The sequence below is a fragment of the Dermochelys coriacea genome, chromosome 6, assembly GCF_009764565.3.
Source record: "Dermochelys coriacea isolate rDerCor1 chromosome 6, rDerCor1.pri.v4, whole genome shotgun sequence".
Classification (NCBI taxonomy): domain Eukaryota; kingdom Metazoa; phylum Chordata; order Testudines; family Dermochelyidae; genus Dermochelys; species Dermochelys coriacea.
Window position 1 is genome coordinate 123,487,863 of NC_050073.1, and position 27,857 is coordinate 123,515,719.

The window sequence follows — 27,857 nt, forward strand, 5'->3', positions numbered from 1 at the left end:
TTGTTGTTTGAACCAAACACCTTCAGTAGGTGTTAGGATGATTATTAGAAGACAGCTGTCAATTTCTTTTGTCACTTTAAGGAATTTGGGAGGATGTATCCTGTGTCCTAACCTACTGACTGATCTTGCAATGTAACGTTTTCATTGTTGGGAGGGATTTTCTTGAGTAACAAAGAGAGTTAAGGGAGTGTGGGTAATCACCCCAAAGGAATAGCTATCTTAACATCTGTTTAATTCTGCTAATTTCAAGTAGTCTTCACTGCGCAATTGTCTTTAACATTACTTTATGAAAGAACATAATTCAAGTAAAAAATAAACCACTAACAAATATTAACCTGCTTTTCTGATCCTCCTTTATTGTATGTCTGCTTTAACCCGTTTTTGTGTCAAGCTATGAAAAGACAATTTGTTCTATGCACATAGCTCATCTTATGTCTACAAACTTCATATTTTCAGCCAAACCTACCTGTGTTTTTTGTGCTTGTATAAATAACCAAGATGCTACTGCACCTTTCTGTTTTAGGTCAACCCTAAAGCGAGCAGGACCACCACCACTGCCTCCTAAGGTAAATTTCTGCTGTGTTTTAAAGAAGAGTTTGTGGATAAATGACACTCTGTGAAATACTTCAGTGTGATGCTTTCTAGCTGCTCATAAATTTAGAAGCTAATTTACTAACAGTTGGGGAGAAACATAGCTATTGGACTTCACACGATGGGCCATATTTTGCGCTGACCTACACCCTATACAGTCCTGTTGAACTTTATGATTATACTGTGTGTCACTGAGCCCTATATGTTATGATTGTAAAAGTGGCTTTTATAGATTCATAGATACTAAGGTCAGAAGGGACCACTCTGATCATCTAGTCCGACCTCCTGCACAGCGCAGGCCACAGAATCTCACCCACCCACTCCTATGAAAAACCTCACCCATGTCTGAGCTATTGAAGTCCTCAAATCATGGTTCAAAACTTCAAGGAGCAGAGAAGCCTCCCTCCAGTCAACCATGCCCCATGCTACAGAGGAAGGCAAAAAAACCTCCAGGGCCTCTCCAATCTGCCCTGGAGGAAAACTCCCTCCCGACCCCAAACATGGCAATGAGCCAAACCCTGAGCACATGGGCAAGATTCACCAGCCAGATACCCAGGAAAGAGTTTTCTATAGTAAATCAGATCCCATCCATCTAATATCCCATCTCAGGGGATTTGGCCTATTTACCCTGAATATTTAAAGATCAATTACTTACCAAAATCCCATTATCCCATCATACCATCTCCTCCATAAACTTATCGAGTAAAATCTTAAAACCAGATAGATCTTTTGCCCCCACTGCTTCCCTTGGAAGGCTATTCCAAAACTTCACTCCTCTGATGGTTAAAAACCTTCGTCTGATTTCAAGTCTAAACTTCCTGGTGGCCAGTTTATACATTTGTTCTTGTGTCCACATTGGTGCTGAGCTTAAATAATTCCTCTCCCTCTCCTATATTTATCCCTCTGATATATTTATAGAGAGCAATCATATCTCCCCTCAACCTTCTTTTAGTTAGGCTAAACAAGCCAAGCTCCTTAAGTCTCCTTTCATAAGACAAGTTTTCCATTCCTCGGATCATCCTAGTAGCCCTTCTCTGTACCTGCTCCAGTTTGAATTCATCCTTTTTAAACATGGGAGACAAGAACTGCACACAGTATTCTAGGTGAGGTCTCACCAGTGCCTTGTATAATGGTACTAAAACCTCCTTATCCCTACTGGAAATGCCTCTCCTGATGCATCCCAAAACCGCATTAGCTTTTTTCACAGCCATATCACATTGGCAGCTCATAGTCATCCTATGATCAACCAATACTCCAAGGTCCTTCTCCTCTTCCGTTACTTCTAATTGATGCGTCCCCAACTTATAACTAAAATTCTTGTTATTAATCCCTAAATGCATAACCTTACACTTCTCACTATTAAATTTCATCCTATTACTATTACTCCAGTTTACAAGGTCATCCAGATCCTCCTGTATAATATCCCGATCCTTCTCCGAATTGGCAATACCTCCCAGCTTTGTATCATCTGCAAACTTTATTAGCACACTCCCACTTTTTGTGCCAAGGTCAGTAACAAAAAGATTAAATAAGATTGGTCCCAAAACCGATCCCTGAGGAACTCCACTGGTAACCTCCCTCCAACCTGACAGTTCGCCTTTCAGTAGGACCCGTTGCAATCTCCCCTTTAACCAATTCCTTATCCACCTTCTGATGTTCATATTGATCCCCATCTTCTCCAATTTAACTAATAATTCCCCATGTGGCATGGTATCAAATGCCTTACTGAAATCTAGGTAAATTAGATCCACTGCATTTCCTTTATCTAAAAAATCTGTTACTTTTTCAAAAAAGGAGATTAGATTGGTTTGGCACGATCTACCTTTTGTAAAACCATGTTGTATTTTGTCCCATTTACCATTGACTTCAATGTCCTTAACTAATTTCTCCTTCAAAATTTTTTCCAGGACCTTGCATACTACAGATGTCAAACTAACTGGCCTGTAGTTACCCGGATCACTTTTTTTTCCTTTCTTAAAAATAGGAACTATATTAGCAATTCTCCAATCATTCGGTACTATTCCTGAGTTTACAGATTCATTAAAAATTCTTGCTAATGGGCTTGCAATTTCAGGTGCCAATTCCTTTAATATTCTTGGATGAAGATTATCTGGGCCCCCCGATTTAGTCCCATTAAGCTGTTTCAGTTTCGCTTCTACCTCTGATATGGTAATATCTACCTCTATATCCTCCTTCCCATTTGTCATGCTACCATTATCCCCAAGATCCTCTTTAGCCTTATTAAAGACTGAGGCAAAGTATTTGGTTAGATATTGGGCCATGCCTAGATTATCTTTAACCTCCGCTCCATCCTCAGTGTTAAGCGGCCCCACTTCTTCCTTCTTAGTTTTCTTCTTATTTATATGGCTATAGAACCTTTTACTATTGGTTTTAATTCCCTTTGCAAGGTCCAACTCTACTCGACTTTTAGCCTCTCTCACTTTATCCCTACATCTTCTGACCTCAATTAGGTAGCTTTCTTTGCTGATCCCTCCCATCTTCCACTCCCTGTATGCTTTCTGCTTCTTCATAATCATCTCTCTAAGATGCTTGCTCATCCAGCTTGGTCTACAACTCCTTCCTATGAATTTTTTCCCCTTTCTTGGGATACAGGCTTCCGATAGCTTCTGCAGTTTTGATTTAAAGTAATCCCAGGCCTCCTCTACCTTCAGATCCATAAGTTCTTCAGTCCAATCCACTTCCCTAACTAATTTCCTTAATTTTTGAAAGTCATCCCTTTTGAAATCAAAAACCCTAGTTGCAGATTTATTTTTGTTAATCCTTCCATTTAGTTTGAACTGAATTAGCTCATGATCACTTAAGCCAAGATTGTCCCCTACAACCATTTCTTCTATGAGGTCCTCGCTACTCACCAAAATTAAATCTAAAATGGCATCCCCTCTAGTCGGTTCAGCAACTACTTGATGAAGGAATCCATCAGCTATCGCATCTAGGAAAATCTGAGCCCTATTATTATTACTAGCACTGGTCCTCCAGTCTATATCTGGGAAGTTAAAGTCTCCCATGATCACGCAGTTTCCATTAGTATTTACTTGATTAAAGACATTAAAAAGGGCTCTATCCATATCCAAATTAGATCCCGGAGGTCTATAGCACACTCCAAGCACTATCGTAGGAGAGGCTTTACTAGTTTTCTTCCCCAATGTAATTTTTGCCCAGACGGACTCTGTCTTATCCATTGCATCGCTTCTTATTTCTTTACATTCTAACTCATCATTGATGTACAATGCTACTCCACCCCCTTTACCTTTGTTTCTGTCTTTCCTAAACAGCACATACCCTTCAATACCTGTAGTCCAGTCATGACTACTATTCCACCATGTTTCTGTTATCCCTATAATATCTGGTTTCACTTCCTGCATCAGTAGCTCTAGTTCCTCCATTTTGTTACCTAGACTCCTCGCATTGGTGTACAAACATCTTAATTTTTGCTGTTTGGCCTCGCTCACATTTTGTACCCTATTAGGCACAGTCATTCTACAGCCAGTATAACCTATTAGACTAGTATCCACACTGCCCTCGCTCCTTATATACATTCTCCTACCCATGGCTGTATCCTTTCTTACTTCATCTTCTTCCCTCTCAATGCTAAAATCTGGTGTGGAGATTTTCTGGACATCTCCCATCCATCTCCCCCCAATTCCTAGTTTAAAGCTCTCTTTATCAGTTGTGCCAGCCTCGATCCTAGAAGTCTATTTCCTTCCCTACTCAGATGAAGTCCATCCCGAGAGAACTGACCTCTGTCCGTGAATGCCTCCCAGTGGCCATACATCCCAAAGCCCTCCTTATAGCACCACTGCCTAAGCCATCTGTTGACAGTCATAATCTTGTCAGACCTCTGTTGCCCTTCTCTAGGAACAGGAAGGATCCCGCTAAAGATCACCTGAGCCTCAATTTCCTTAAGCGTCTTCCCCAGCCTAGCATAGTCTCCCTTGATACTTTCCAGCGAGAATCTGGCTGTATCATTTGTTCCCACATGAAGGATAATTAGGGGATTCTTTCCCGCTCCCTTGAGGATCCTTTTCAACCTCAGGTCTACATCCCGTATCTTAACACCCGGAAGACAGCACACCCTTCTATTCTCAGGATCAGCTCTAGTTACAGGCCTGTCTATTCTTCTCAATAAAGAGTCCCCGATCACATAGACCTGCCTTTTCCTGGTGACAGTGCTATTCTCCAGTCTCTCCCCTGTTCCCTCTGGCTGCAAGTTCTTTCCATTCCTATTTTCCCTTACAATCCTCTTCAACCCATCCTGTATCCTCCTGGGGCTCATATTTGGTGTAGTCTCCCTTGACTCTTCCCCTTTTTCTATAGGGCTAGCCTCTCTTCTCTTCTTCCTTACCCTTCCACCTTCAGCGACTACCTGCTGAGCCCCTTCTTCATTTTCCAACTCTGCAAACCTGTTCCTAAGCTCTATTTCTCCTTCACTAGCCCATCTTTTTCTCTGCCTGGTTCTTTGAGTCACATGTTTCCACTGACCACTTTCCTCATCCAGTCTCCCCTCAAAATTCCCCAGCCCTGCTTCCATCCGTGAGTCTGAGCTTTTCCCTTCAGATACCTCATATCTTTGCTCCATCATCTGCTCAAACTCCTTCCTAAACTCAACCAGACTTCCCACCTGCATCTCCAAACCTCGGATCTTTTCCTCCATCAGCTCTATCAGACGGCATTTCATGCATACAAAACTCTTACCGGTTCCCCCCTCCAGGATCATGTACATACCACAGCTTCCACATCCAGTCATCCTCAATGTGTCTTTCACTGCAGGAGTCACTCCCACAGCTGCCTCTGTATCTGTCATCTCCTTCCCACCTAAATCCTGTTAATCTGGGAAACACAAGCCACACCAAAAAGACCACAACCCCCCAGCAAAAGCAAACCCCAAACAAGCACCACAATCAAACCCCCCTTCCAAACTCCCACTCAAACTCCCCTGTTTAGAGCTCTGTTTGCTAGCTCCTGTGCCGCTGCAGCTGTCTTTAGGTAGCTTCCCTCTTGAAAGGACGTCATATGTGTGTGGTATGTCCTGTTGACCATTATTTTTTTTTGCACTATGCCATTATTTTCCAAAATCAATCAAGAAAAGAATAATTCTGCTAATAGATTATCCTGCTGTCAATGTTCTTTGTTAGAATGATGATACATTTTCTACATAAAAGCTAGCATGTAATAATTTTATGCCTCTGAAAAATCATCATTCACCTTATTTTATAAAGCCCCACCTATTTTATTTATTACAGCCAAAGATAAACAATTACCCTGAAGAAAGCCTTGCGGATGATGAGAAGTCTCAGACAATAAAACACTTTCCAGATTCACAGAGTAGAGCGCTGCCAGCTCATAGGAGACAGAGTATTCCAGCTTGTGGGCCTCAAGCTGAGCCATCCCCCATTGGTATGACTAGCAGTCTCAGCAGCCCTGGATTGCTTACAGCTAGATACAGTGACTTGGGTAAATAACCTAAATTATATTGTTTGCAGTATTGTTGTAACTGTGTTGGTCCCAGGACATTAGAGATACAAGGTGGGTGAGTTAATATCTTTTACTTGACCAACTTCTGTTGATTGAAGATGCAAGCTTTTGAGCGGTGCAGAGTTACTCTTCAGCTTTCATCTTCTGCCAAGAGAAGTTGTCCAATAAAAGATATTACCTCATCCATCTTGTCTCTCTAAATTTACATTTTCAGAAAGTTTCTTTTTTCCTGTAAAAAGAAATACGTTTTGGAGCTAACTTGACTTTAAGCAAAACATTATTGTAATAGAAGTAATTCCTGAAGTGTGACTTTCCTTCTTACATGTGCTGGGCGTTCTATGTGCCCTGGAGGTTCGTACCCTAAAGGCCTAGGTCAGGGAACTTCCTGCTGGCACAGGGATGCTGAATGGAATCTCTTTTGCAGCCAATCAGTATCATCGCTATGTTGGCCCAGTGTGCTCCCATCCGCCAGTCTGAGCGGGTTGCAATGACAACAAACACGGATTTCTCTCGATAGTGAAGAGCCCTAACCATCGGGCAGCTGGTCTGGCCCCTTTTCTGCAACTCCCTCTGAAAAGGTTCAGCTAGCTTAGATTAACTTCAGAGCGATGCCTCCCTCTTCTTTAGGATTAATTATCTCTGTTGCAGAGAAGAGAACAGGGCATGTAGGCAGCAAAATTATTTGTACTTAATTTGGTTATCAGATATGCATTAAAGTGCATGTGGGATTTGTTTTAGGAAATGGGGATAGTATGCTGAAACTCATTGAGGAAAATGCAGAAGGTTCTGGACAAGTCCCCCAGCTGCCACGTAAAAAAGACAAAAGAGATTTTCCAGTAAGTATTTGATACTGTAGCTGTTAAATATTGGTCAGTGACGTGACTTGACTTGTATAGTTACATGCACATGAATGTCTGGTATAGAGTTTTAAACTAGTGTGAATCATTTTACAACTTATCTCTTTCTCCACAGAAGCCAGCAATCAATGGTCTACCGCCAACACCAAAGGTGCTGGTAAGAAATCTCATTTAAAATAGGAATAACTGGGAGCACAATTTTATTTATCCATCTGCTTGCTTTGCCTTTATACTGTTAGTAATTTGTTTATTACCAAAAGAATTCAGTGTTGCTGTCAATGTAACAGCCACTAAAAATCTTTCATGTTGTTCTGGATTTGTATCTGTGGTGGTCTGTAGAAATTCAGCCCAACAAAAGAAGTTTCAGAGGATGTATTGTAGTGTTCTTGGGGAAGATGAAGGGTTTTTTTTTGCATCAAGTGATATTAAAACAGGTTTGTGTGATTGAAGAAAGGAAGACTAATGTGTTCATGTGTCTGACAATTAATTAAATAAACTCTTTATATTGCAAACTTGTTTCTGGTTTAAATTTGGGTTTCTTTTAGATGGGAGCATGTTTTTCAAAAGTTTTTGATGGTTGCCCTTTGAGGATTAACTGTGCAACATCATGGATACATCCTGATACTAAAGGTAGGTTCGCTTTCCCCTTTGTATTTTAAATCCTGCTACAAAAGCAGTATTGTACTTTTGGATTAAACCAGTTTCTCTCCTTTTGTAGATCAGTATATTATCTTTGGAACTGAAGATGGTATTTATACGTTGAATCTGAATGAACTTCATGAAGCAACAATGGAACAGGTAATTATCAATGTCTCATACAGGCAGAATATAGTTGACAGATACTACGAAACACTGGAAAAATTTTTAGTGGGGGTTGATAGGAATGCTCTGCTTTGTTGTGTAAGCAGGGCACATCAAGTCAAGCCCCATTGGTTCTAACATTAGAAATCCCTGTGAGTGCGATCAGTATTTTTGACACTGCTGATGGGATGCTCAGATTAAAGGTTAGCATGGAGCTCTCCACCTGTACTAAGCCCTCTTCTCTCGGAACTGGCTCTGTATCCCCCTGCTCTGGCTTGCCTCCTCTCCTTTGCTACCCAGCCTGCCTCTTCCTTCTCCATCTTGATTCCACTAGATGGCACACATCTCCTCCGCTGTGCATGACCAGTATGCAATTGCAGCTCTGCTGCTGGTTAGTCCGGCTGGCACAACTTCAGCAGGTAAATATTTATGGGCTGGCCAGCTGCTCCTCCTCTAGTCTCTTTGCTATTTTAGCTCCCCTTCTTGCTTCTCCCCTGCTTGGCTGCCTCGCTCCTTCCAAACCCCATCTCCTTTTGTGCTCTGGATTTGTCCCTCTGCTTACTGTCATTCAGCACCCCATTGCTCCGCAAATGTCCCTAGGTCACTGGTCTCCTCTAACTTAAAAATAATCAGGAAGATGTTAATAGTCCTTTTTATTTCTTTGATTTGCTGTACCCTCAGCCGGGGCCTCATGGAACTATACATTTAGGCCCCATATTAGGCCTATCTGAAGTTATCTAGTGGGGAATAGCCTCCAGACCTTAACAGGGAGACAATTTTTGCCAGACTTACTGTAAGGTATTTTTAGGCTTTGCTACTGTTACTCTCAGAAGAGGGAGGAAAAGGTAAGAACCCTCTGTCTGGAGTAGAATTGATCTAGATGGTGTTAGCGCTATTGTCATATGGAGCTGTAGGTTTTTAGAGCATTTTCCAAACATAGCAAGGATGCAGTCTCTCTCCCAGAGACGCAAAACACACCACAGGCTGATAGTAGAGGAAAAGGAGAATGTGGGCCTTTGATGAGGAGAGCACAGGAAGGATTCTAGCACTGAGTGGGTTAGAAGGAGGTAAGGTAGAGAGGGTATTCAGCAGACTGGAAAAGAGAGGCTGTTCTTCAAGTGCTTGCTCATATCGATTCCAATTAGGTGTGTGTGCGCTGCGTGCACGATCGTCGGAAGATTTTTTACCCCAGCAACACTAGGTAGGTCGGCTGAGGCGTCCCCTGGAGTGGTGTCTTCATGGTGCCGGATATATGCTCCAGCCGACCTAGCGCCCCCTCAGTTCCTTCTTACCGCCCGTGATGATCGTTGGAACTGTGGAGCGCAGCGTAGCTGATCTCCACTCTCCCCAGCTTTTCTCTCTTAGTACCTGTTAATAGTTGTTTATAGTTAGTAGTTGTTAATAGTTAGTGTAGTGAGTAGGGTGGAGTGGTGTCTTCTCCCCTCTTCCCCCATCCTGGTACCAGGGCCCATGCCAGGGTCTCCGGGCTTCAAACGCTGCTCGGCTTGCCTGAAGCCGATGCAAGCGGGAGACCCCCCCCCACGACTCTTGCCTAAGGTGTCTGGGGGAATCCCACCAAGGGGACAAGTGCTGCATTTGCAAAGCCTTCAAGCTGAGGACCAAAAAGGAGCAGGACTTTAGATTCAAGCAGCTCCTTATGGAGGCGGCACTTGGCCCAGTCCCTTCCTCCGCGTACCGGGACTCAGCATTGTCTTCGGTGCGGAGTGCCCCTGCAGCACTGACTGATCTGGCACCACATTTGGACTCTGCTAAAGACTTGTGGCATCAGCCCCCCCCCCCGGCACCTCCACCATCATGGTGCCAGTCCCTGTCTCCGGGCCAGAAGAAGAAAGAGCCCAAGCAGGTGCCAACTGCTTCTTCTTTGTCAGTTTGACAGCCACCGAAACTTCCCGCACCTCAGCCGGAGCCGCGTCCATTGCTGGAGCGCACAGGACAAGTAACAAATCCTGTACTGTCGACTCTGACGCCGCAAGGGCCGTCGAGTCTGGTGCATGTTAGCTCCCCGATGCACACCGTGATAGAGCTAAGGCTGCCCTCCACGCCGGAGACCTTCTCTACCGCGCGGGACTTGATCGCACTCACTTGTGAGTGCGACTCCTCTGCAGCCAGCGGCACCTCCAGGGCAGGTGGTGCATCAAAGGGAAAACTGTCCCTGATATGACTGCTGTCACCGAGTGAAGCAGGGCAGCATCGGTCCTGGTCCCGATCTTGGTCCTGGCACCTTTCACGGCGTCGCTCGCAGTCCCGACACCAATCCCTTTCTCGGCGCTGGTCGTACTCGCAACGCCACTCCAGCTTGCGAAGATCCGAATTGCGGTACGGCTGGTACCGATCGGCCAGTACCGATCTGGTACCGGTCAGAGCGGCCCTCGGCCCGGAGCCGATCCCGGCACTGGTCTCGTCGAAGGTCACTGTCGAGATCCAGATCAGGCTCTTGGTACCAATATGACCGCAGGCACCGATCGATATCTTGGTACTTTTCTACATCTCGCCGCTGGTTCACGGCACCGTACAGCACCGGGGGACTCTGCGCCAACATGTTCAACGCCGCCTTGGCCATCTCGCTCCGCCTCCACATTGTCTCGCTCACAAGGTGGCCACCACGCCCAGGACCAGGGCGAGGATGGTGCAGGACAGTGGCTGGACGAAGGCCAGGACCCGGGCCAAGGACCTCCACAGTGGTCTTTTGGACCCCCTGGGCATACCATCAGGCCCAAGGGGTTCCTTCGGAGGCTTCCTGTTCCCTCCCTTCGGCGCCCCGAGTACCGGAGGCCACTGTTTCTCGCCCCCTCCTCCAGGAGGTTCTGAGGGGACTGCTCCAGCACCATCACAGGCCCATGCCCCTAGCGTGGTGGACCTTGGGCAACAAGTTCCTCCACATGAGGACCCCAGCCAGGATCCCTTTAGTCCCAGGGGTATCTTCCTTGTCCTTGCCTGATGAAGCAGTGGCAAGGACTACGGTTTCAGGCCCTCCTCCTATGGACCTCCGCGCCCACCAGAAGCTGCTCCACAGGGTGGTGCACAATTTGACCCTCCAGCTAGAGGAGGTGGTGGAGGTAGAGGACCCGGTGATCGACATTCTGTCCTCGGAGGCACTCGCAGTCATACGGACTATACAGGCCAATGCCAAGACAATCTGGCAATCGCCAGCCTCTATTCCATCTATGGCCAAGGGGTGGAAAGGAAATACTTTGTCCTCTCAAAGGAGTACGAGTAACTCTACATGCACCCCCAACCGTGTTCCCTTCTCGTGGCTTCAGTCAACGAGAAGGAACGGCACGGTCAGCAGGCCCTGGTGCCCAAATCAAAGGATGCTAGACAGCTAGACTTGGTGGAGTGCAAGGTGTACTCGGCCGGAGGCTTGCAGCTCAGGGTGGCCAACCAGCAGGCACTCCTGAGCAGATACGATTATAATTTGTGGCACTCTATGGAGAAATTCAAAGAGTTGGTTCTACAGGAGTCCAGAGAGTAATTTGGGGCTCTAGTGGAGGAAGGCAAGAAGGTGGTCAGAACCTCTCCGCAAGCCTCTCTGGACATGGCGGACTCGGTGGCTAGGACCCTGGCCTCAGGCATAGCCATGCGCCACATCTCGTGGCTGCAGGTCTCTGGCTTACCAACAGAGTTGCAGCAGACCCTCCAGGACCTACCTTTTGATGGCCAGGGCCTATTCTCAGACAAAACAGACTCAAGGCTGCAGAGTCTGAAGGACTTGTGAGCTCTCTGGGAATGCATACCCCAGTAATGCAGAGAAGGCCCTTCAGACCGCAGCCTCAGAGGTCCTACCCTCCCCCTCAGCCAAGGTAGGACTTCTTTAGAAGACGTGGCCGAGGTGGTAGAAGATGACAAACTGGCCACCAAGCCAGCCAAAGCCAGGGCCCTACCAAGCCATCGGCTGGGCCTAAGCAGAACTTTTGAAGGTGCACCCGAGGACGGGGCACCAGTCTCCATTCAGGATCCTTCCCCGCCTTTCCAAGATTGTCTCTCCCATTTCCTCTGTGTGTGGTCTCACATAACATCAGACCGTTGGGTCCTTCGCATGGTGGAAAGGGCTTACTCCCTTCAATTTGCTTTTTCCCCCATCCTCCTACCTCGTCTCTCTTCAGGGACCCTTCTCACGAGCACCTCCTTCTACAGGAGGTCCAATCACTCCTAGCTGTGGGGGAGATAGAGGAGGTTCCAAGAGAGTCAAGGGGCAAAGGTTTTTACTCCCGCTACTTCCTAATCCCCAAGGCCAAAGGTAGGCTTTGGCCCATCCTGGACCTACACGGACTCAATAAATTCATGGTAAAGTTGAAGTTCTGCATGGTCTCTCTAGGGACCATTATTCCTTCCTTAGATCCTGGAGACTGGTATGCCGCCCTCGACATGAAGGACGCGTACTTCTACGTTGCAATCTACCCTGCGCACAGACACTTCCTTCGCTTTGTGGTCAATCAACAGCACTTTCAATTCACCATCCTTCCTTTTGGCCTGTCTACGGCCCCCAGGGTGTTTACCAAGTGCATGGCTGTTGTGGCTGCCTCCCTTCGTCGACAACGGATCCAAGTGTTCCCACACCTTGACGACTGACTTATTCGGGGCTGCTCCCGGGATCGGGTGCAGTCTCATGTCCAGCTCACCATGAACATATTCAGTCTACTTGGCTTCCTGCTCAATATCGCAAAATCTACTCTGGTACCAACCCAGAGGGTAGAATTCATAGAAGCAGCCTTAGACTCAGCCTAGCCCGGGCACTTCTTCTGGAAACACGTTTCCAATCCCTGGCGAACGTCGTCCACAGCCTGCAAAACTTCCCAGCCTCGACCTGAAAACATGCCTGTGCCTCTTGGGACATATGGCCTCTTGCACGTATTTGACCATGCATGCCAGGCTGCGGCTATGTCCACTCCAAGCCTGGCTATCAACAGTATACCGCCCAGGTCGGGACAGCTTGAGCACGGTGGTTACCGTCCCACCAGGGATATTGGCCTCTCTAGACTGGTGGCTGGACCCCAAATCAGTGTGCGAAGGGGTGCCATTTCACACCCTGCAGCCCTCCGTGACCGTAGTCACTGATGCGTCATCCCTGGTATGGGGAGCCCATCTCGGGGTCTTCCGTACACGGGGGCTATGTTTGGCAGGAGAGTTATCCCTGCACATCAACATACAGGAACTCGGAGCTGTGCGCCGGGCGTGTCAGGCATTCTGAGAGCGCATTCAAGGCCATTATGTTGCAGTCCTCATAGACAACACAACAGCCATGTTTTACGTCAACAAGCAAGGGGGAGCCCGGTCGTCCCCCTTCTGTCAGGAGGCCACTCATCTGTGGGAATTCTGTATAGCCCACTCGATCCATCTGGTGGCGTTGTTTCTCCGAGGAGTCCAGAACACCTTAGCGGACCACCTCAGCAGATCATTTCAGACTCACGAGTGGTCGGTTCGCCCAGACGTCATCCACTCTGTCTTCCTGAAGTGGGGCTTTCCCCTGATAGACCTATTCACCTCTTATGAGAATCGGAAATGCCAAGTGTTCTGCTCTCTACAGGGACGCTCTCCAGGTTCCCTGTCAGACGCCTTCCCATACAGTGGAAGGATCACCTGTGCTACGCCTTCCCTCCATTCCCGCTAGTCCACAGGGTCCTGCTCAAGCTGTGCAGGGACAGGGCCCATCTGATTTTGGTCACCCCGGTGTGGCCCAGACAGCACTGGTATACCAATCTCCTAGAGCTGTCGGAGGAAACTCCAATTCCACCCCCGCAGTGGCCAGACCTGATCACTCAGGACCACAGATGACTCTGTCATCCCGACCTGCAATCTCTCCACCTCACAGCATGGATGCTGCATGGCAAACTCAATCTGAGCTGTGCTGCTCTTGCTTGGTACAGCAGGTCCTTTTGGGTAGCAGGAAGTCCTCTACCAGGTCCACGTACTTAGCCAAGTGGAAGCATTTTTCCTGCTGGTGTGCTCAGAGTCATACAGCCCCACTACAGGTGTCGGTACCTATCATTTTGGACTACCTCCTGTCCTTAAAACAGCAGGGCTTGGCAATATCATCCATCAGAGTGCACCTGGCAACTATTTTGGCTTTCCACCGGGGCGAACATGGGTGTTCGGTCTTCTCCAATCCCATGGTCAGCAGATTTCTCAAGGGGTTGGAGCGCCTGTTCCCATGAATTCCACAACCAGTCCCTACGTGGGATCTTAACCTGGTCTTCCCCAAACTCATGGCTGCCCCGTTCGAACCAGTGGCCACCTGCTTGCTCCTGTACCTTTCCTGGAAGACAGCCTTCCTCATAGCTATCACTTCGGCGAGGCATGTGTTTGAGCCCAGGGCACTCACATCGGAACCACCGTATATGGTGTTCCATAAGGACAAAGTACAGTTGCGACCCCACCTGGCCTTCCTCCCTAAGGTGGTGTCTGCCTTCCATCTCAACCAGGACATCTTCCTCCCCGTCTTCTACCCGCAGCCGCACGCCTCTCGACGGGAACAACAGGTGCACTCCCTGGACATTCGCAGGGCCCTCCCCTTCTACATCGAGTGAACAAAACCTTTCACGAAAACGTCGCACATGTTTGTTGCTGTGGCAGACCGGATGAACAGCCTTCCGGTCTCTTCCCAGCGCATCTCATCCTGGATTACATCATGCATCCCTGCGTGTAATGACTTGGCTGATGTCCCAACTACGCACCTTACTGCCCACTTCACGTGCGCTCAGGCTTCATCTTCTGCTTTCCTGGCACACGTACAGGAGATATGTAGGGCAGTGACTTGGTCATTGGTGCATACCTTCGCCGCCCACTATGCGATAATTCAGCAGTCCAGGGATGATGCTGCATTTGGTTCAGCGGTCCTTCACTCTGCGACATCTCAATCCGACCCCACTGCCTCAGTAAGGCTTCGGAGTCACCTAATTGGAATTGATATGAGCAAGCACTCAAAGAAGAAAAGATGGTTACTCATCTTTGTCACTGTTGTTCTTCGAGATGTGTTGCTCATATCTATTCCAAACCTGCCCTCCTTCCCCTCTGTCGGAGTAGCCGGCAAAAAGGAACTGAGGGGGCATTGGGTTGGCTGGGGCATATATCCGGTGCCATACATGCGCCACTCCAGGGGGTGCCTCAGCCGACCCACCGAGTGTTGCTGGGGTAAAAAATCTTCTGACGATCGTGCACGCAGCGCGCAAACACCTAATTGGAATGGATATGAGCAACACATCTCGAAGAACAACAGTTACAAAGGTGAGTAACCGTCTTTTCCATGGGGGCAGCATGATCGAAGAGACAAAGCGGCAATCTGGCCAGATGATTTGGGGGCGCTGGGCAAGCAGAAGGATATGAGAGGAAGAGTATGTAGGATCTGATGGTAAGAATGAGGAACTTGAAGTCAATACAGTCAGAACAGAGGGAAGGCTTTCTCGGGCTAGTGTATACAAGAACATGCTTGAAAGCACAGTGGGAGGTAAGACAGAGTAGGAACTGAGAATGAACAGAAACACGGAAGGGTGGAGGTGAGCTACAAGGATAGAGGCAGGTATTGGAAGTGGGATCTCTGAATCAGCCACGTTAAAGGAGAAGAATTAAAGATGGAAGCGCCTCATTGGGTGCTGGTGGTGTAACGGAGGGGGGAACCATTTTAGAAAGACTGGGGAAGGGATACAGCTAGGATACAGAAGAATGAACCTGACATGGAGAAAGTCAGCATCATCATAAGACTTTATCAAGAGTCAATTAGCAGGGCACGAACAGGGCCTGAGGAAATGGATCGGGGGACTCAGCATTATTAACCCATGTATATTTATTTTTTAATTCAGTTTCTCTCTGTTACATAGAAATATTTTCTTCTTCTTCCTGTAGTTATTTCCCCGAAAGTGTACCTGGCTGTATGTTATCAATAATACTTTAATGTCGTTGTCAGGTATGTATATGTTTAAAAAAAAAAAAGCCACTGTAAATAATGGGAAAATACACAAAACATTCACTTGTTAAAGGATATTTTCCTGTGTGCTCCATGCAGATCGGTAACATTATACTAAATAGGAGAATAATGTGCTGTTTCCTGTATTTCTATTTCCCTTTTTCGTATAGGAAGTTTTACTTTAAGAATGCTTTACACAAGAAATTTTCATAGATTGTAGGGCTGGAAGCTTATAAAATCAAACTTGTAAAGACTAGGTTAAATGCACCTGTCACCTCCCACTGTTTTTTCCCTGAAAGGTTAGGCGTTTGATGATTAGACCACACAATACAGTATTGTTCTGAGTAATGCTAAGGGCCCAGTTTGAGCAGGAGAAGGATATTGAATTTTTCCTGCTTTTGGTCTCTGAGATTGCAGTGCCAAATTCAGGACAGTGTTCCGCTATTAAAATAAGTATCAAGCCAACATTCAACTCTACTGGGGAGGGGTGGAAAGGGCTTCTAAGAATTGAGCTGCAATGTCTAATCATTCCCCTGATGCATTGCAGTTTGATGCCATCTTTAATGGCTCTGAACTTCTGTGTCATCCTCAGTATACATCCTACTTACTCAGAAAATAGATATGATTGAGGACAAGAAGAGTGCTGAGTTAAGGAGGAATGACCTAAGTGCATGTGCGCATGTAAATAATAATGAATTTGTCATTCTTATCTATTATATTCGTCCTAACTGTAGATGATTTGAAACAAAGGGTTTCCCCTTCTGTCCTGACAAAAGAGAATTCTGCATCCAGAACAGCTGCCCAAGGTCGATCTTAATTTTGAGTGCAGACGGATTGCAGGATCAGGCCTTTAGACATAGGATTCTGTGTGTAATCCAAGTCACATGATGATACGAATATAGTCCAGGATGGCTGGTGGCACATAGGTTCCAAGGGCCAGAGAGGACCGCTCTGATCATCTGGTCTGACCTCCTTTGTGCCACAGTTCATAGCACTTCCCCAAAAGAATTCCTAGAGCAGATCTTTTAGGAAAACATCCCATCTTGATTTTAAAATTGCCAGCGACACAGACTTCACCATGACCCTTAGTAAATTGTTCCAGTGGTTAATTACCCTCACTGTTAAAAAATGTATACCTTATTTCCAGTCTAAATTTGTCTAGCTTCAACTTCCAGCCATTGGTCCACGTTATACCCTTCTCTGCTAGATTGAAGAGCCCATTAGCAAATATTTGTTCCCCTTGTGAATTAATGCTTCTACTGCCAGGCACCGGAGGAAGCTTATATAGGCCATAAAAGTTTTTTCAAGATTGTTTAGGTTTATGCATTGTATTTGAGTGATTGCAGGTATCTGTACATAGATCAATATCAATTTGGTATTTTAATATTAATCATTTATATTTAAATATATTCATATAAATTAAATGAAAGTGTAGTGGCCTGATACAGTCACATCAGTGCCTTGATATAGTATCAAAGAACAACCTAGAATTTAGTGTGCATTTGTTTTACACATTTTCTTAAATGTTCTTATTATACCTTAACTGTAACAGTTGAATTATGTCCCCACTTGATGCACTGTCATTTTTAACCATGATTTGTTTCTCTTTACATTTTGATTTGGCTTCTATTTTTGACATGTCTTTGGATCGCCTTTTTAGAAGGTAATTATCACAATGTATTTTTACCATAAATTACCTCTCGCTAATCTGCGTATGTACGATACAAACCAGTTTTCTGTCTTACAGGAAAAACGTTCCAGCTCTACTCCCATAACCTAATAGCTTTGTTTGAACAAGCCAAAAAAACAGGATTTGCTGCTCATATGCAGACTCATAGGTTCCCTGATAAAATATTACCAAGGTACAAAAATATCTTTATTTTCTAGGTAATTCTGAAAAATGAACACAATTTCTAAACTACTTTATCCTGTATGCTTCTGATATGTCTGTGTGAATCAGTAACATAAAAGGCTTTCAGTGTCCATCACTGATGTGTGGTGTTAAACTTACTCTGTTATTCCAGGAAGTTTGCCTTAACAACAAAGATTCCTGATACAAAAGGATGCCACAAATGCTGCATAGGTGAGTGAACATTCAGTGTACTGGTTATTTTTTTTTCTTGGTTTTTTTTATTGGAACAGCGTGGTTCGCACTCAGATTTATTTTTAATTATACATAAACATAGTAAAAATGTGGGTCCTGGATAGCTCAGGAGCTTGGTGATGAATTACTGAGCTTTACCCTCTTCTTATGTGACCTCTCATGACTGGAGCTTTGCAACCCTGGTAGTCCATTCGATACGATCCTCTGCTAATCTGTGTGGATGAATAGTCCTTTTGATCCACGCAGGATACAATGTCCATCCATCCAAGATCTTTCTTTTTCTGCCGACTGTTCCTCTACCATCAGCTTTCTCGTCTAGTGCCCGTAAACATGAATCACCCGCTGAACCCTTTAAAATGTACCCTGTGAATCTAGCTTTACCTTACCACACGTGAAATCCTGGCCCCAATGCAGTGAAGAGAAGTTTTGCTGTTGACTTCAGTGGGGCCAGTATGTCACCCCAAATCACCAGTCAGCTTGGCCTTGGTCGGTGGCACCACGGTCACTACTACCTGTGGGATGGACAGAGGCCTATATTTTATAATGTGGTGATAGATCTCAGTCAAGTGGACAAGTGTCCCTGTCAGTAACCACTATCACTGACTGATACTTCTTGTTAAGCCTCACTAAAGAGGCCAAAGACTGGTCAGGGGAAAGATGAAATATCCTCTGACCCTAGGAAGGTGGCACATTCTGGGTAAGGTTGTAGCATAGGGCATCATGGGTTGAAGATGGAAAACTATCAAACACAATGGTAAAGGACCAGTTATTAATTGTAGGTGTATATGGGGGGTGGGCTATAGTTCAACTTATTAAATATCACTTTGAGCTGTATTTGACAAGCAAGCTTGCAACCCTTGTGTGTGCTGCTTAAAAATCTATATTTTTTTAAATCTCGGAGTAAATTTTTCCAAAGGGACTTGTGCACTTAAGAGCTTGTGTCATTGAAAATCAGTGGAACTTAAGAACTGTAAAAACGTTGTTGTCTTAAAATATCCCCTCCCTCACGCAGACACATGGAGTTCAAACTATGGCTCTTATCTTCCCAAGATAGATACTGCCTGCTAGGGATTGATTTCACCTACTGTTCGGCACCCTCTTCCCTTTCTGGAGAAGCAATGTTTTAAAATGTATTTAGGGGCTCTACAAAGTGGCTCAAGCCAAGGTGATAAGCCAAAGTCATCTGCATATGTGTAACTGGCCTGGGGCTCTGTTGTAAGCCAGAGTTTGCAGGTAGCCTGATATCACGGTAACTGGCTGACTCAAGGTGACATGTTGTGGCCATTGAACCCAGATATGATTGAGAGTTTGAGTGCCACTCTTGGCAGCTTTCTGAGAACGTTTGTTGTGCATATTCACTGCTCTCTTCCCTGATTCTCCAAGGGCTCCTGTGGGAAGATTTTTATCCTGAGAGCCAAGTTTTTGGTTTAAGAGCCAATATTTGAAAGTGCTTTAAAATCCACATGTGTTCTCTGATTGTACTTGGTAAGTAATTGTCCAGGGAAATAGCCTTCATTAGCCGGAAGAGAAGAGTCATCTAATAAACAAGTATTAATATAGCGGAACCCCATTTATATGACCCTCCATTATCCTGCTCTCCACATTAACCTAACAACCAGGACTCCAGGGCCAGAAGCGGGTGATCTCTCCTGTGAACACTAGATGGCGATGCAGCATTTCATGTTCCCATTCTCTGGAATAGCTGGATTTTTGATTATCTGATCTGGCCCTTCTCCCAATTAGCTCAGATAAACAGGATTCTGCCGTAATACCTAGTGTAACGCCGAAAGACCCGGGTGGTCGGCGGTCGGGATCGAACCGAGGACCTCTGGAACTTAGTGGATGAGCCTCTACCACAGTAGTTCTCAAACTTTTGTACTGGTGACCCTTTTCACATAGCAAGTCTCTGAGTGCGACACCCCCCCCCCGAAAATTAAAAACACTTTTTAATATATTTAACACCATTATAAATGCTGGATGCAAATGTTTGGGGTGGAGGCTGACAGCTTGCGACCCGCCACGTAATAACCTCATGTCCCCCGAGGGGTCCCGACCCCCAGTTTGAGGACCCCTGCTCTACCGCATGAGCTAAAAGCCAACTCGCTGTTAGATAAGGCTGTAGAGCAGACTCATTTTATCTCTCTCCCTCTAAGTGGTCTCGGTGCCACTAGATGGGACAGAACACCATACCCAGGAGATGTGTGGATTACACTAGCTCTTGGATAGCATTTTTCATGAGTAGCTCTCAGAACATTTCAGTCTCTAATGTATTTATCTTCATAGCACCCTGTGAGGTGGGGAAGTATTCCCATTGTACAGATGTGGATCTGAGGCACAGACTAGCTCAGGTCATCAGTCCCCGGTTCCTGAACAATGGGACTGTGTGATCAAAGAAAAGAAAGGAGCTGTAGCCGTTGTTGATGTCAGCATGATGAAGGGGGTTGCTAAGCATCAGGAAAAGCATCCATAATAGAGAACCATATTATGAGGATGACACTGACTAGTAGCGCAAGGATTATAGCACTGACTAATGTGGGGGTTCTCTGTCACTGTGTATGTACAGTGCATAATACAATGGGCCCTGGTCTTAGGTGGGGCCTCTAAGGTGCTGCAGCAACACAAACAAAGAATAACGCTGGGGCAATGAGGAATTTTGCAAGAGGAAGAGGTGATTTGGTTGACATTGTTGGCTCTTTTTTTAATTTGCTGTTCCCATCTTACTTCTATTTCAACCGGCCCCGACTCTCTTTTGCTTCTCTTGAAACAAATATTTGTCTAGCACAGGTGTGCTGTTTGCTTCAGTAACATTCCATGAGTTAGTCCACAGGATAGGTTATGCTAATATGTAGGAAAATAGATAATTTTTTGTCTAGTTTATTTGGAAGTTAGCACAATAATAAATGGAACAAACATTTTAATACAGCACCAAGTAATAAACCTAAGGTCAAAAAGATTAGTTTTTTAAATTTTGAATCCTCTGTAAAAATAGCTTTACTTTTCAGTTTTACTTGAAACATGATTGCTTGTTAAATCCAACACTATTTGATTTAAATGTGTGGATTGTTCTGGGTTTGTTTGTTTTTTTTTTTGTTTACTAGTAAGAAATCCATACACAGGACATAAATACCTTTGTGGAGCATTGCAGTCTGGAATTGTTTTACTTCAGTGGTATGAGCCAATGCAGAAATTCATGTTAATAAAGGTAAGCTTTACCCAGTTACAAGGTATGTCTTTTTCCTGTTGCACAATGTTAATCATTCAACTATTATTAGAAATAAACAAAGCTCTCTGAAAGTGTGTGAACCATTCCAGATTTTTATGATAGAAAGTGTATCCTTTTTTTGTCCTGTTTGAAGATGCTAAGCACTTGAAAATCTGCCCCTGCAAGCTTTTACTAGCTGTAGGGCTGATCCAGTGCCTGAGGTAATCAGTGAAAGTCTTTGCATTGATTCACAAGATATTGGATCAAACCCAGTGCTAGCAGTAGCAGACCTCCAAAAACCAAGAGCATGAATTATGTGAAATGTTCTATTCTTTTGGGGATATACTCTCCCTGATTGTGAGTAGTAGTTTGAATTACATAGGCAATTGAGAGGAGAATAACTCTCACTAAAAGGACTGAGACTTAGCATCATAGATCTGGAAGGGGCCTCGAGAGGTCATCTAGTCCAGTCCCCTGCACTCAAGGCAGGACTAAGTATTAGCTAGACCATCCCTGACAGGTGTTTGTCCAACCTGCTCTTTAAAATCCCCGATGATGGAGATTCCACAACGTCCCTAGGCAAGTTATTCCAATGCTTGTCCACTCTGGCAAGAAGTTTTTCCTAATGTCCAACCTAAACTGCCCTTGCTGCAATTTAAGCCCATTGCTTCTTGTCCTATCCTCAGAGGTTAAGAACAACAATTTTTCTCCCTCCTCCTTGTAACAACCTTTTATGTACTTTTCAGCCTGAAAAAGGGACGACTAAGAGGTCAATAAAATATGATAGAGGTCAATAAAATCATGACAGTGTGGAGGAAGTGAATAAGGAAGTGTTACTTGCTCCTTCTTGCAACACAAGAAGTGGGGGTCACCAAATGAAATTAATAGGCAGCAGGTTTAAAACAAAAGGAAGTATTTCTTCACACAACGCACTGTCAACCTGTGGAACTCTTAGCCAGAGGATGTTGTGAAGATCAAGACTATAACAACATTCAAAAAAGAGCCAGATAAATTCATGGAGAATAGGTCCATCAATGACTATTAGGCAGGGATGGCATTCCTAGACTCTGTTCGCCAGAAGTTGGGGACGGGCGACAGGGGATGGATCACTTGATGATTACCTGTTCTGTTCATTCTCTCTGGGGCCCCTGGCATTGGCCACTGTCAGAAGACAGGATACTGAGCTAGATGAACCTTTGGTCTGACCCAGTATGGCCGTTCTTAGGTTCTGATATTCATTAGTATCTCTCATTATCTGTGCATGTCAGTTTTTAGGCTGCCTACCTACATGCTAGGTAAAAATAACCTCTAAACTTGATTTATCTTAATTTTTTTCAGCACTTTGATTTTCCTTTGCCAACCCCTCTGAATGTGTTTGAAATGCTAGTGATACCAGAGCAGGAATACCCCATGGTTTGTGTGGCTATTAGTAAGGGCCCAGAACCAAATCAAGTAGTTCAGTTTGAGACAATCAACTTGAACTCTGCTTCTTCATGGTTTACAGAAATTGGTGCAGGTAAGGTTTTGGGGGTCTAGTGTTTGAACCTTGCATTCTAAGTAACGTAGAAACACTTTCTCTACCAGCTTGATTCCTTCATCTTAGTTCATTTTTGAGGCACGCATACATATCTAGATATAGGCCTTGCAGTGCCATGCCTGCCTGGATTGCATCTTCCTCTCTGTGCTCTGGCCTTCTGAGCATAACTTTCGTAGTAAGATATAAAATCACTTCCTGAGAAAAGTTGGGGGAACCCTTTTGGTGTTTTAAAATTACTTTACTCCCTCTACTTACTCATCACATAGGAGGCTGGTCCTGCAGACCTTTCCAAGTCTGTTTTCTGCCCAGCTTAATTTACCTTTTAAAAGGGTTCATTTTAAAAGCACCATGTATTAAACTGGATGTTTGAAAACCAGAACATGACCCACTCAGCTAAGACCTCAGTGTGTGGTTACATGGTCCATGGCCCTCCATGGGGCCAGTCTGTGTGCTGTTCCCCCTTTTCTTCTCTAGACACCTTCAGTGGAGTGCATACCTCTCTCTTGTTGCCCCGCATAGACCGTTTTTGTAATCAGTTGCCCATTTATGCCATGGAAAAAATTCTCCTTTCTCTTCAACAGCTATTTGCTACCATTGCTTACTTTTTTCTCCGCTAGGCTGATTCAGACGCATCTTTCCACATTTAAAGGCTTCTTTTTAACGACACTAGTGGGCTAGCTCATTTATGAATTAAAGCTATATAAACTGTTGAATACTAACTTATCAGTCACGCTGGGCTTCCTAGATTGTCATCTCCAAACATGAATTGTCCAAGGGGGAAATATCCTGTGCTGATCCCCACCACTCATTATTGTACCTTGTTGCGAACACCCTCTAAAGCGGATTTGATGTGTTCTTGGCAAGCTGTCACAAGCAGACAGTAGTCCCTTCAGAGTTATGGTTTCTTTTTTAAAAGCCCAATTTTTCGATCCTGAGCTCCTCTCCCATAACACAAAGAGGTCAGAAAGCAGCTGACTCACCTCAGCTGGAGAATTGGTGTCTTTAACATTGCTACCACTAAAAGAAATAAAAATGACTCTACAAGAATAGAAATTCCTAACTGTAAAGATGCAGCACGGCAAACAAACTAAGTAGAATATAGGGTGTGGGGACCTAAGATCAGGTTTTAAAGGTATAATGTAAACTCTTCTTTTTTCCTTTTACAAGGTAATCAGCAGTTAGATGCCATTCATGTAACACAGCTGGAAAGAGACACCGTTCTAGTCTGCTTGGACAGTAAGTATTGTCTATATGGTTGGAGCTGTGATAGAAACCTTTACTTTGGCACAATTGCTACTTTGTTAGATGTCAGCTCTTTGATTCTCTTTTATACTCTAGCATTGTAATATCAGGGCTTTAGTTAAGGGTTAGACACGTGGCAGTTCGATTGCAGCCCTCAGTTTTGCATCCTTCTTTAAAAAAATACATATATCCTTTTTTTGTCTTTTATTTTCATCATTTAAACTTAATGCAGAATTATGATTGAGAACAGAATACACACAAATCAGGAATTGTCAGAGCTTTGTTACCACAAATTGAACTTGTACAATGCACATGGCAATACAAGAATCTGTACGCACAGAAGCGTGGCTGAAAAGTTAATAACAGGTTTCAGAGTAGCAGCTATGTTAGTCTGTATTTGCAAAAAAGAAAAGGAGTACTTGTGGCACCTTAGAGACTAACAAATTTATTTGAGCATAAGCTTTCGTGAGCTACAGCTCACTTCATCGGATGCATTTGGTGAAGTGAGCTGTAGCTCACGAAAGTTTATGCTCAAATAAATTTGTTAGTCTCTAAGGTGCCACAAGTACTCCTTTTCTTTCTTTTTTTTTTTTTTTTTTTTTTTTTTGAAAAGTTAATGGTTTTAGTAGCAACCCAGTCATGACTTTTGTGTATTTTAAATATACAAACCTTCATGTTAGGGTGACTGGGTATTTTTTCTTTGAATAGTCATATATTTTGTATTTCTTTTGAGACTTTACTAAAAATCTTCCTAACATACAAAACACATACAGTCTTATCTACTTGTGCACTAATAGAAACATGCTCTTTGATTCATTCTGTACAAACTATAAAAGCCAGACATTGGAATAAAATATTCTTAAATGTGACGGTTGTAGTTAGCATTTTATATATAAAGCTGTCTATAATCCTTTTCAGCAAGAGGTTTTGAGCTTGGTTTTATACTTTTTTTTTCCTTGAGAATTTGTGAAAATTGTGAATTTACAAGGGAAGCTGAAATCGAGCAAGAAGCTGGCCTCCGAGTTAAGTTTTGATTTCTGCATTGAATCTGTAGGTAAGTAAAAATCTCCGAACTGGTTCTTAAGAACTGAGCCTTGAGCAGAGAAGATTTTATCTTCAAATTGCCTGGCCAAGGTTAGTTTATTGCCTGACACTGCAAAAGCTTATTACTTGGTGTAGTGCTTATTGTGGTGAATTGTCTCCTTGACTGCATTGACTACTTAAGGGAATAGGCTATAAGCCAGGTTCTGTTTGCAAGACTGAGCCTGTTTTTGGAAATTCCGTTCTAGTGTAATTCCTGCTGTTTTTAAATAAAATGTATCCTATCTTGATTAAAAATGAAAAAATTGCTCTTATCTGTTCCTCTTCCTTTCCAGAGGAGTAAGAAACATTTTTATCAAAGGGTTTTTATTGTAGTAATAAATTAGGTTGGAGCAATTTTTAACAAAGCTGAGATTTTACTTAAGGAAACCCTGCAGATAACCAGTTTAGTTCACCCATACCTTCTTAATAATGCATAGCTCTCACATGGTGTATAGCAGTCTTGTTTTTGAAAGGTGTGCCATAATATCTACAGCTTTGCGCACTGTTATGCTTAGTGTTCCTGCCATGATAAATTGTCCCAAAAGTGAATATTTAGTATACTGTACGTTAATTGTTGCAGAACTGGAATTCTTTAAACTTGTTCTGGAACCAGAGTCAGTCGTGAAAAGCCTTTAATAAAAATCCCAGCTTCAAGATCAGCTCGCTCTTACTCAGCAGTTCCTTTCAATTTGGAGCACTGGGTTCCTTAGGCATCTTCCCTTTGGCAACAGATTTTTGGGGTAGCTTTTTAAAAAGAATGAATGTCACATGTTTATCTGTCCAGGCAGTACAGGGTCTTGTGTAACAGAATTCCAGAATTGGTCAGGCTGTGAAGGGGTACTGCAGTATTTTTTTTTTAATTTGACGTGGTTCTTTCCTAAATCATGGAATGTTATAATTACTCAGTCAGAAAATTTTCCCTCCATTCCCAGCAATCGATATACACTGTCGTTTATGCTATAATGCAACTACACTGCGTAAACAGCTTTCCTTCGAAACTCTGAAGGGATGAATAGATGGAAAGATGTATCGAGGCCTCTTGTGCTCACTGTCTAGCTCACTTTGCAGATGGCTGTTCAGTGAGTGGTTTAAGGAATTTATTACACTCTAGGTGGCTGTGGGGAGCCTCGGTTTTATAATGTAGGGATAGGAATAGGAATAAGTAGCTCCTCCTGGTTTATGACAGGAAAAGGGGAGGAGCAAGTGCACATGAATCTAAGGGCATGTCTGTATTGCAGTCAGAAGTGAGATTGCTGCTTGGGTAGACATACTCATGCCAACTTTAATCCAGCTAGCACAACTCAAAACAACAGTAAAAACACAGCCACACGGATCCTGGCCTGGGCTAGGAACACGAATACATACCCAGAGTTCCAGGTGGGCTTGTGCAGCTGATGCTGAAACACATGCAGCCATCTCCTTGCTGCTGTTGCTAGCTGCACTAGCTAAATTAAAGCTCGCCTCCCCAAGCTGCGTGCCTCCCTAAGCTACAGTCACACCACCAGTTGCAGTGCAGACATACCTTCTGCATAGAAAAAGGTAGAGTTTGTTGATGTGTTTGAAAATCCCAGTCACTACAGTTTATAAGTTTCAGTTGACTTAACTGAATGCCAGATGCGTCAGCTACTGAGCAGCATGCCCCGTTAGGCTCTGAGAGATCACACGGCAAAGCAGACAGGACCTAGAAAAATAACATGGGTGTAAAATGTGTAATATTCACTTAGTGCTTCCTAGAACCAGAAATTGTGCATTAACATCTCAAACATGCTTCCTGTACTGGACCCACCAATGCTGTCTTTCATCAGAGACAACAGAACTCCTTTCAACCTACTGGTTTAATTTTGTTTTTCTTCTTTGTAGTGTGCCTTCAAGACAGTGTGCTGGCTTTCTGGAAACATGGCATGCAGGGAAAAAGCTTTAAGTCAGATGAAGTAAGTACTCACCTGGTCTTTCCATATTTAATTTAATTTAATTTAATTTTTACTCGTCTTCCCCTTGCACCTGCTTCCAGGTTGCTGATTCTGATTGGGGCCCTAAGTTGCTACCATGCATCCGATGAAGTGAGCTGTAGCTCACGAAAGCTTATGCTCAAATAAATTTGTTAGTTTCTAAGGTTGCACAAGTACTCCTTTCTTTTTACCATAATACAGTAACTCCTTGTTTTACGTTGTAGTTATGTTCCTGAAAAATGCTACTTTAAGCGAAACAATGTTAAGCAAATGCAATTTCCCAATAAGAATTAATGTAAATGTGGAGTGGGGGGGAAGGTTAGGTTCCAGGGAAGTTTTTTTCACCAGACGAAAGACTGTATTTTATATATACATATACACAGTATAAGTTTTAAACAAACAATTTAATACTGTACACAGCAATGATGATTGTGGAGGCTGGTTGAGGTGGTGAAGTCAGATGGTGGAAGAGGGTGGGATACTTCCCAGGGAATGCCTTACTGCTAAATGATGAACTAGCACTCGGCTGAGCCCTCAAGAGTTAACACATTGTTGTTAAGGTAGCCTCACACTCTACAAGGCAGCATGAGTGGAGGGAGGAGTGACGGCATGGCAAAGAGAGACAGAGAGACACACCGTGTGTGTGTGAGAGAGAGAGAGAAAGAGAGAGACATTGTCTTTAAGTATGCTGACTCCACTCTAAATACACTGCCTTTTTAAGTAGATCAGCAAGTTGAGACAGCAGCTGCTGCCAGCAAGCTCCCACCGGCCTGAGACCTGTCGTGTGTCCCCCCCACTACTTTGTGGAGATGGGGTAAAGGAGCAGGGGGGTAGGATGGGGGACACCCTGACATTAGCACCCCTCTTCTCTCTTCCCCCCTCATCCCGCACAGCAAGTAGGAGGCTCCCGGGAGCAGCTCCAAGGCAGAGGGCAGGAGCAGCACATGGCAGTGGAGGAAGGGACAGCTGAACTGCCCGGAAGTTGATGGCTTGCTGAGCGGTTGATCCACAGGGAATTTAGGGGAGTGGGGAGCTGTTCCAAGCTCGCTCCAACGGGCTGCTCTTCCTGCAAGCAGTGGA

The 27,857-nt window shown here is 44.4% G+C and overlaps 1 protein-coding gene across 5 annotated transcripts in view; it reads left to right on the forward strand.

Moving 5' to 3' along the window:
• The window catches only part of MAP4K5 (mitogen-activated protein kinase kinase kinase kinase 5), a 92,281-nt gene that overhangs the window by 60,614 nt on the left and 3,810 nt on the right, over positions 1-27,857 (forward strand). For all 5 annotated transcript variants that reach the window (XM_038404684.2, XM_043515929.1, XM_038404680.2 and 2 more), the window contains 15 exons: positions 524-566; positions 5,853-6,063; positions 6,823-6,920; positions 7,057-7,098; positions 7,487-7,571; positions 7,660-7,739; positions 15,600-15,660; positions 17,321-17,323; positions 17,408-17,522; positions 17,685-17,743; positions 20,863-20,966; positions 22,305-22,482; positions 23,671-23,739; positions 24,707-24,799; positions 26,689-26,759. In XM_038404684.2, coding sequence (XP_038260612.1) covers positions 524-566; positions 5,853-6,063; positions 6,823-6,920; positions 7,057-7,098; positions 7,487-7,571; positions 7,660-7,739; positions 15,600-15,660; positions 17,321-17,323; positions 17,408-17,522; positions 17,685-17,743; positions 20,863-20,966; positions 22,305-22,482; positions 23,671-23,739; positions 24,707-24,799; positions 26,689-26,759 — 1,312 coding nt within the window. The remainder of the gene's footprint in view (positions 1-523; positions 567-5,852; positions 6,064-6,822; positions 6,921-7,056; positions 7,099-7,486; positions 7,572-7,659; positions 7,740-15,599; positions 15,661-17,320; positions 17,324-17,407; positions 17,523-17,684; positions 17,744-20,862; positions 20,967-22,304; positions 22,483-23,670; positions 23,740-24,706; positions 24,800-26,688; positions 26,760-27,857) is intronic.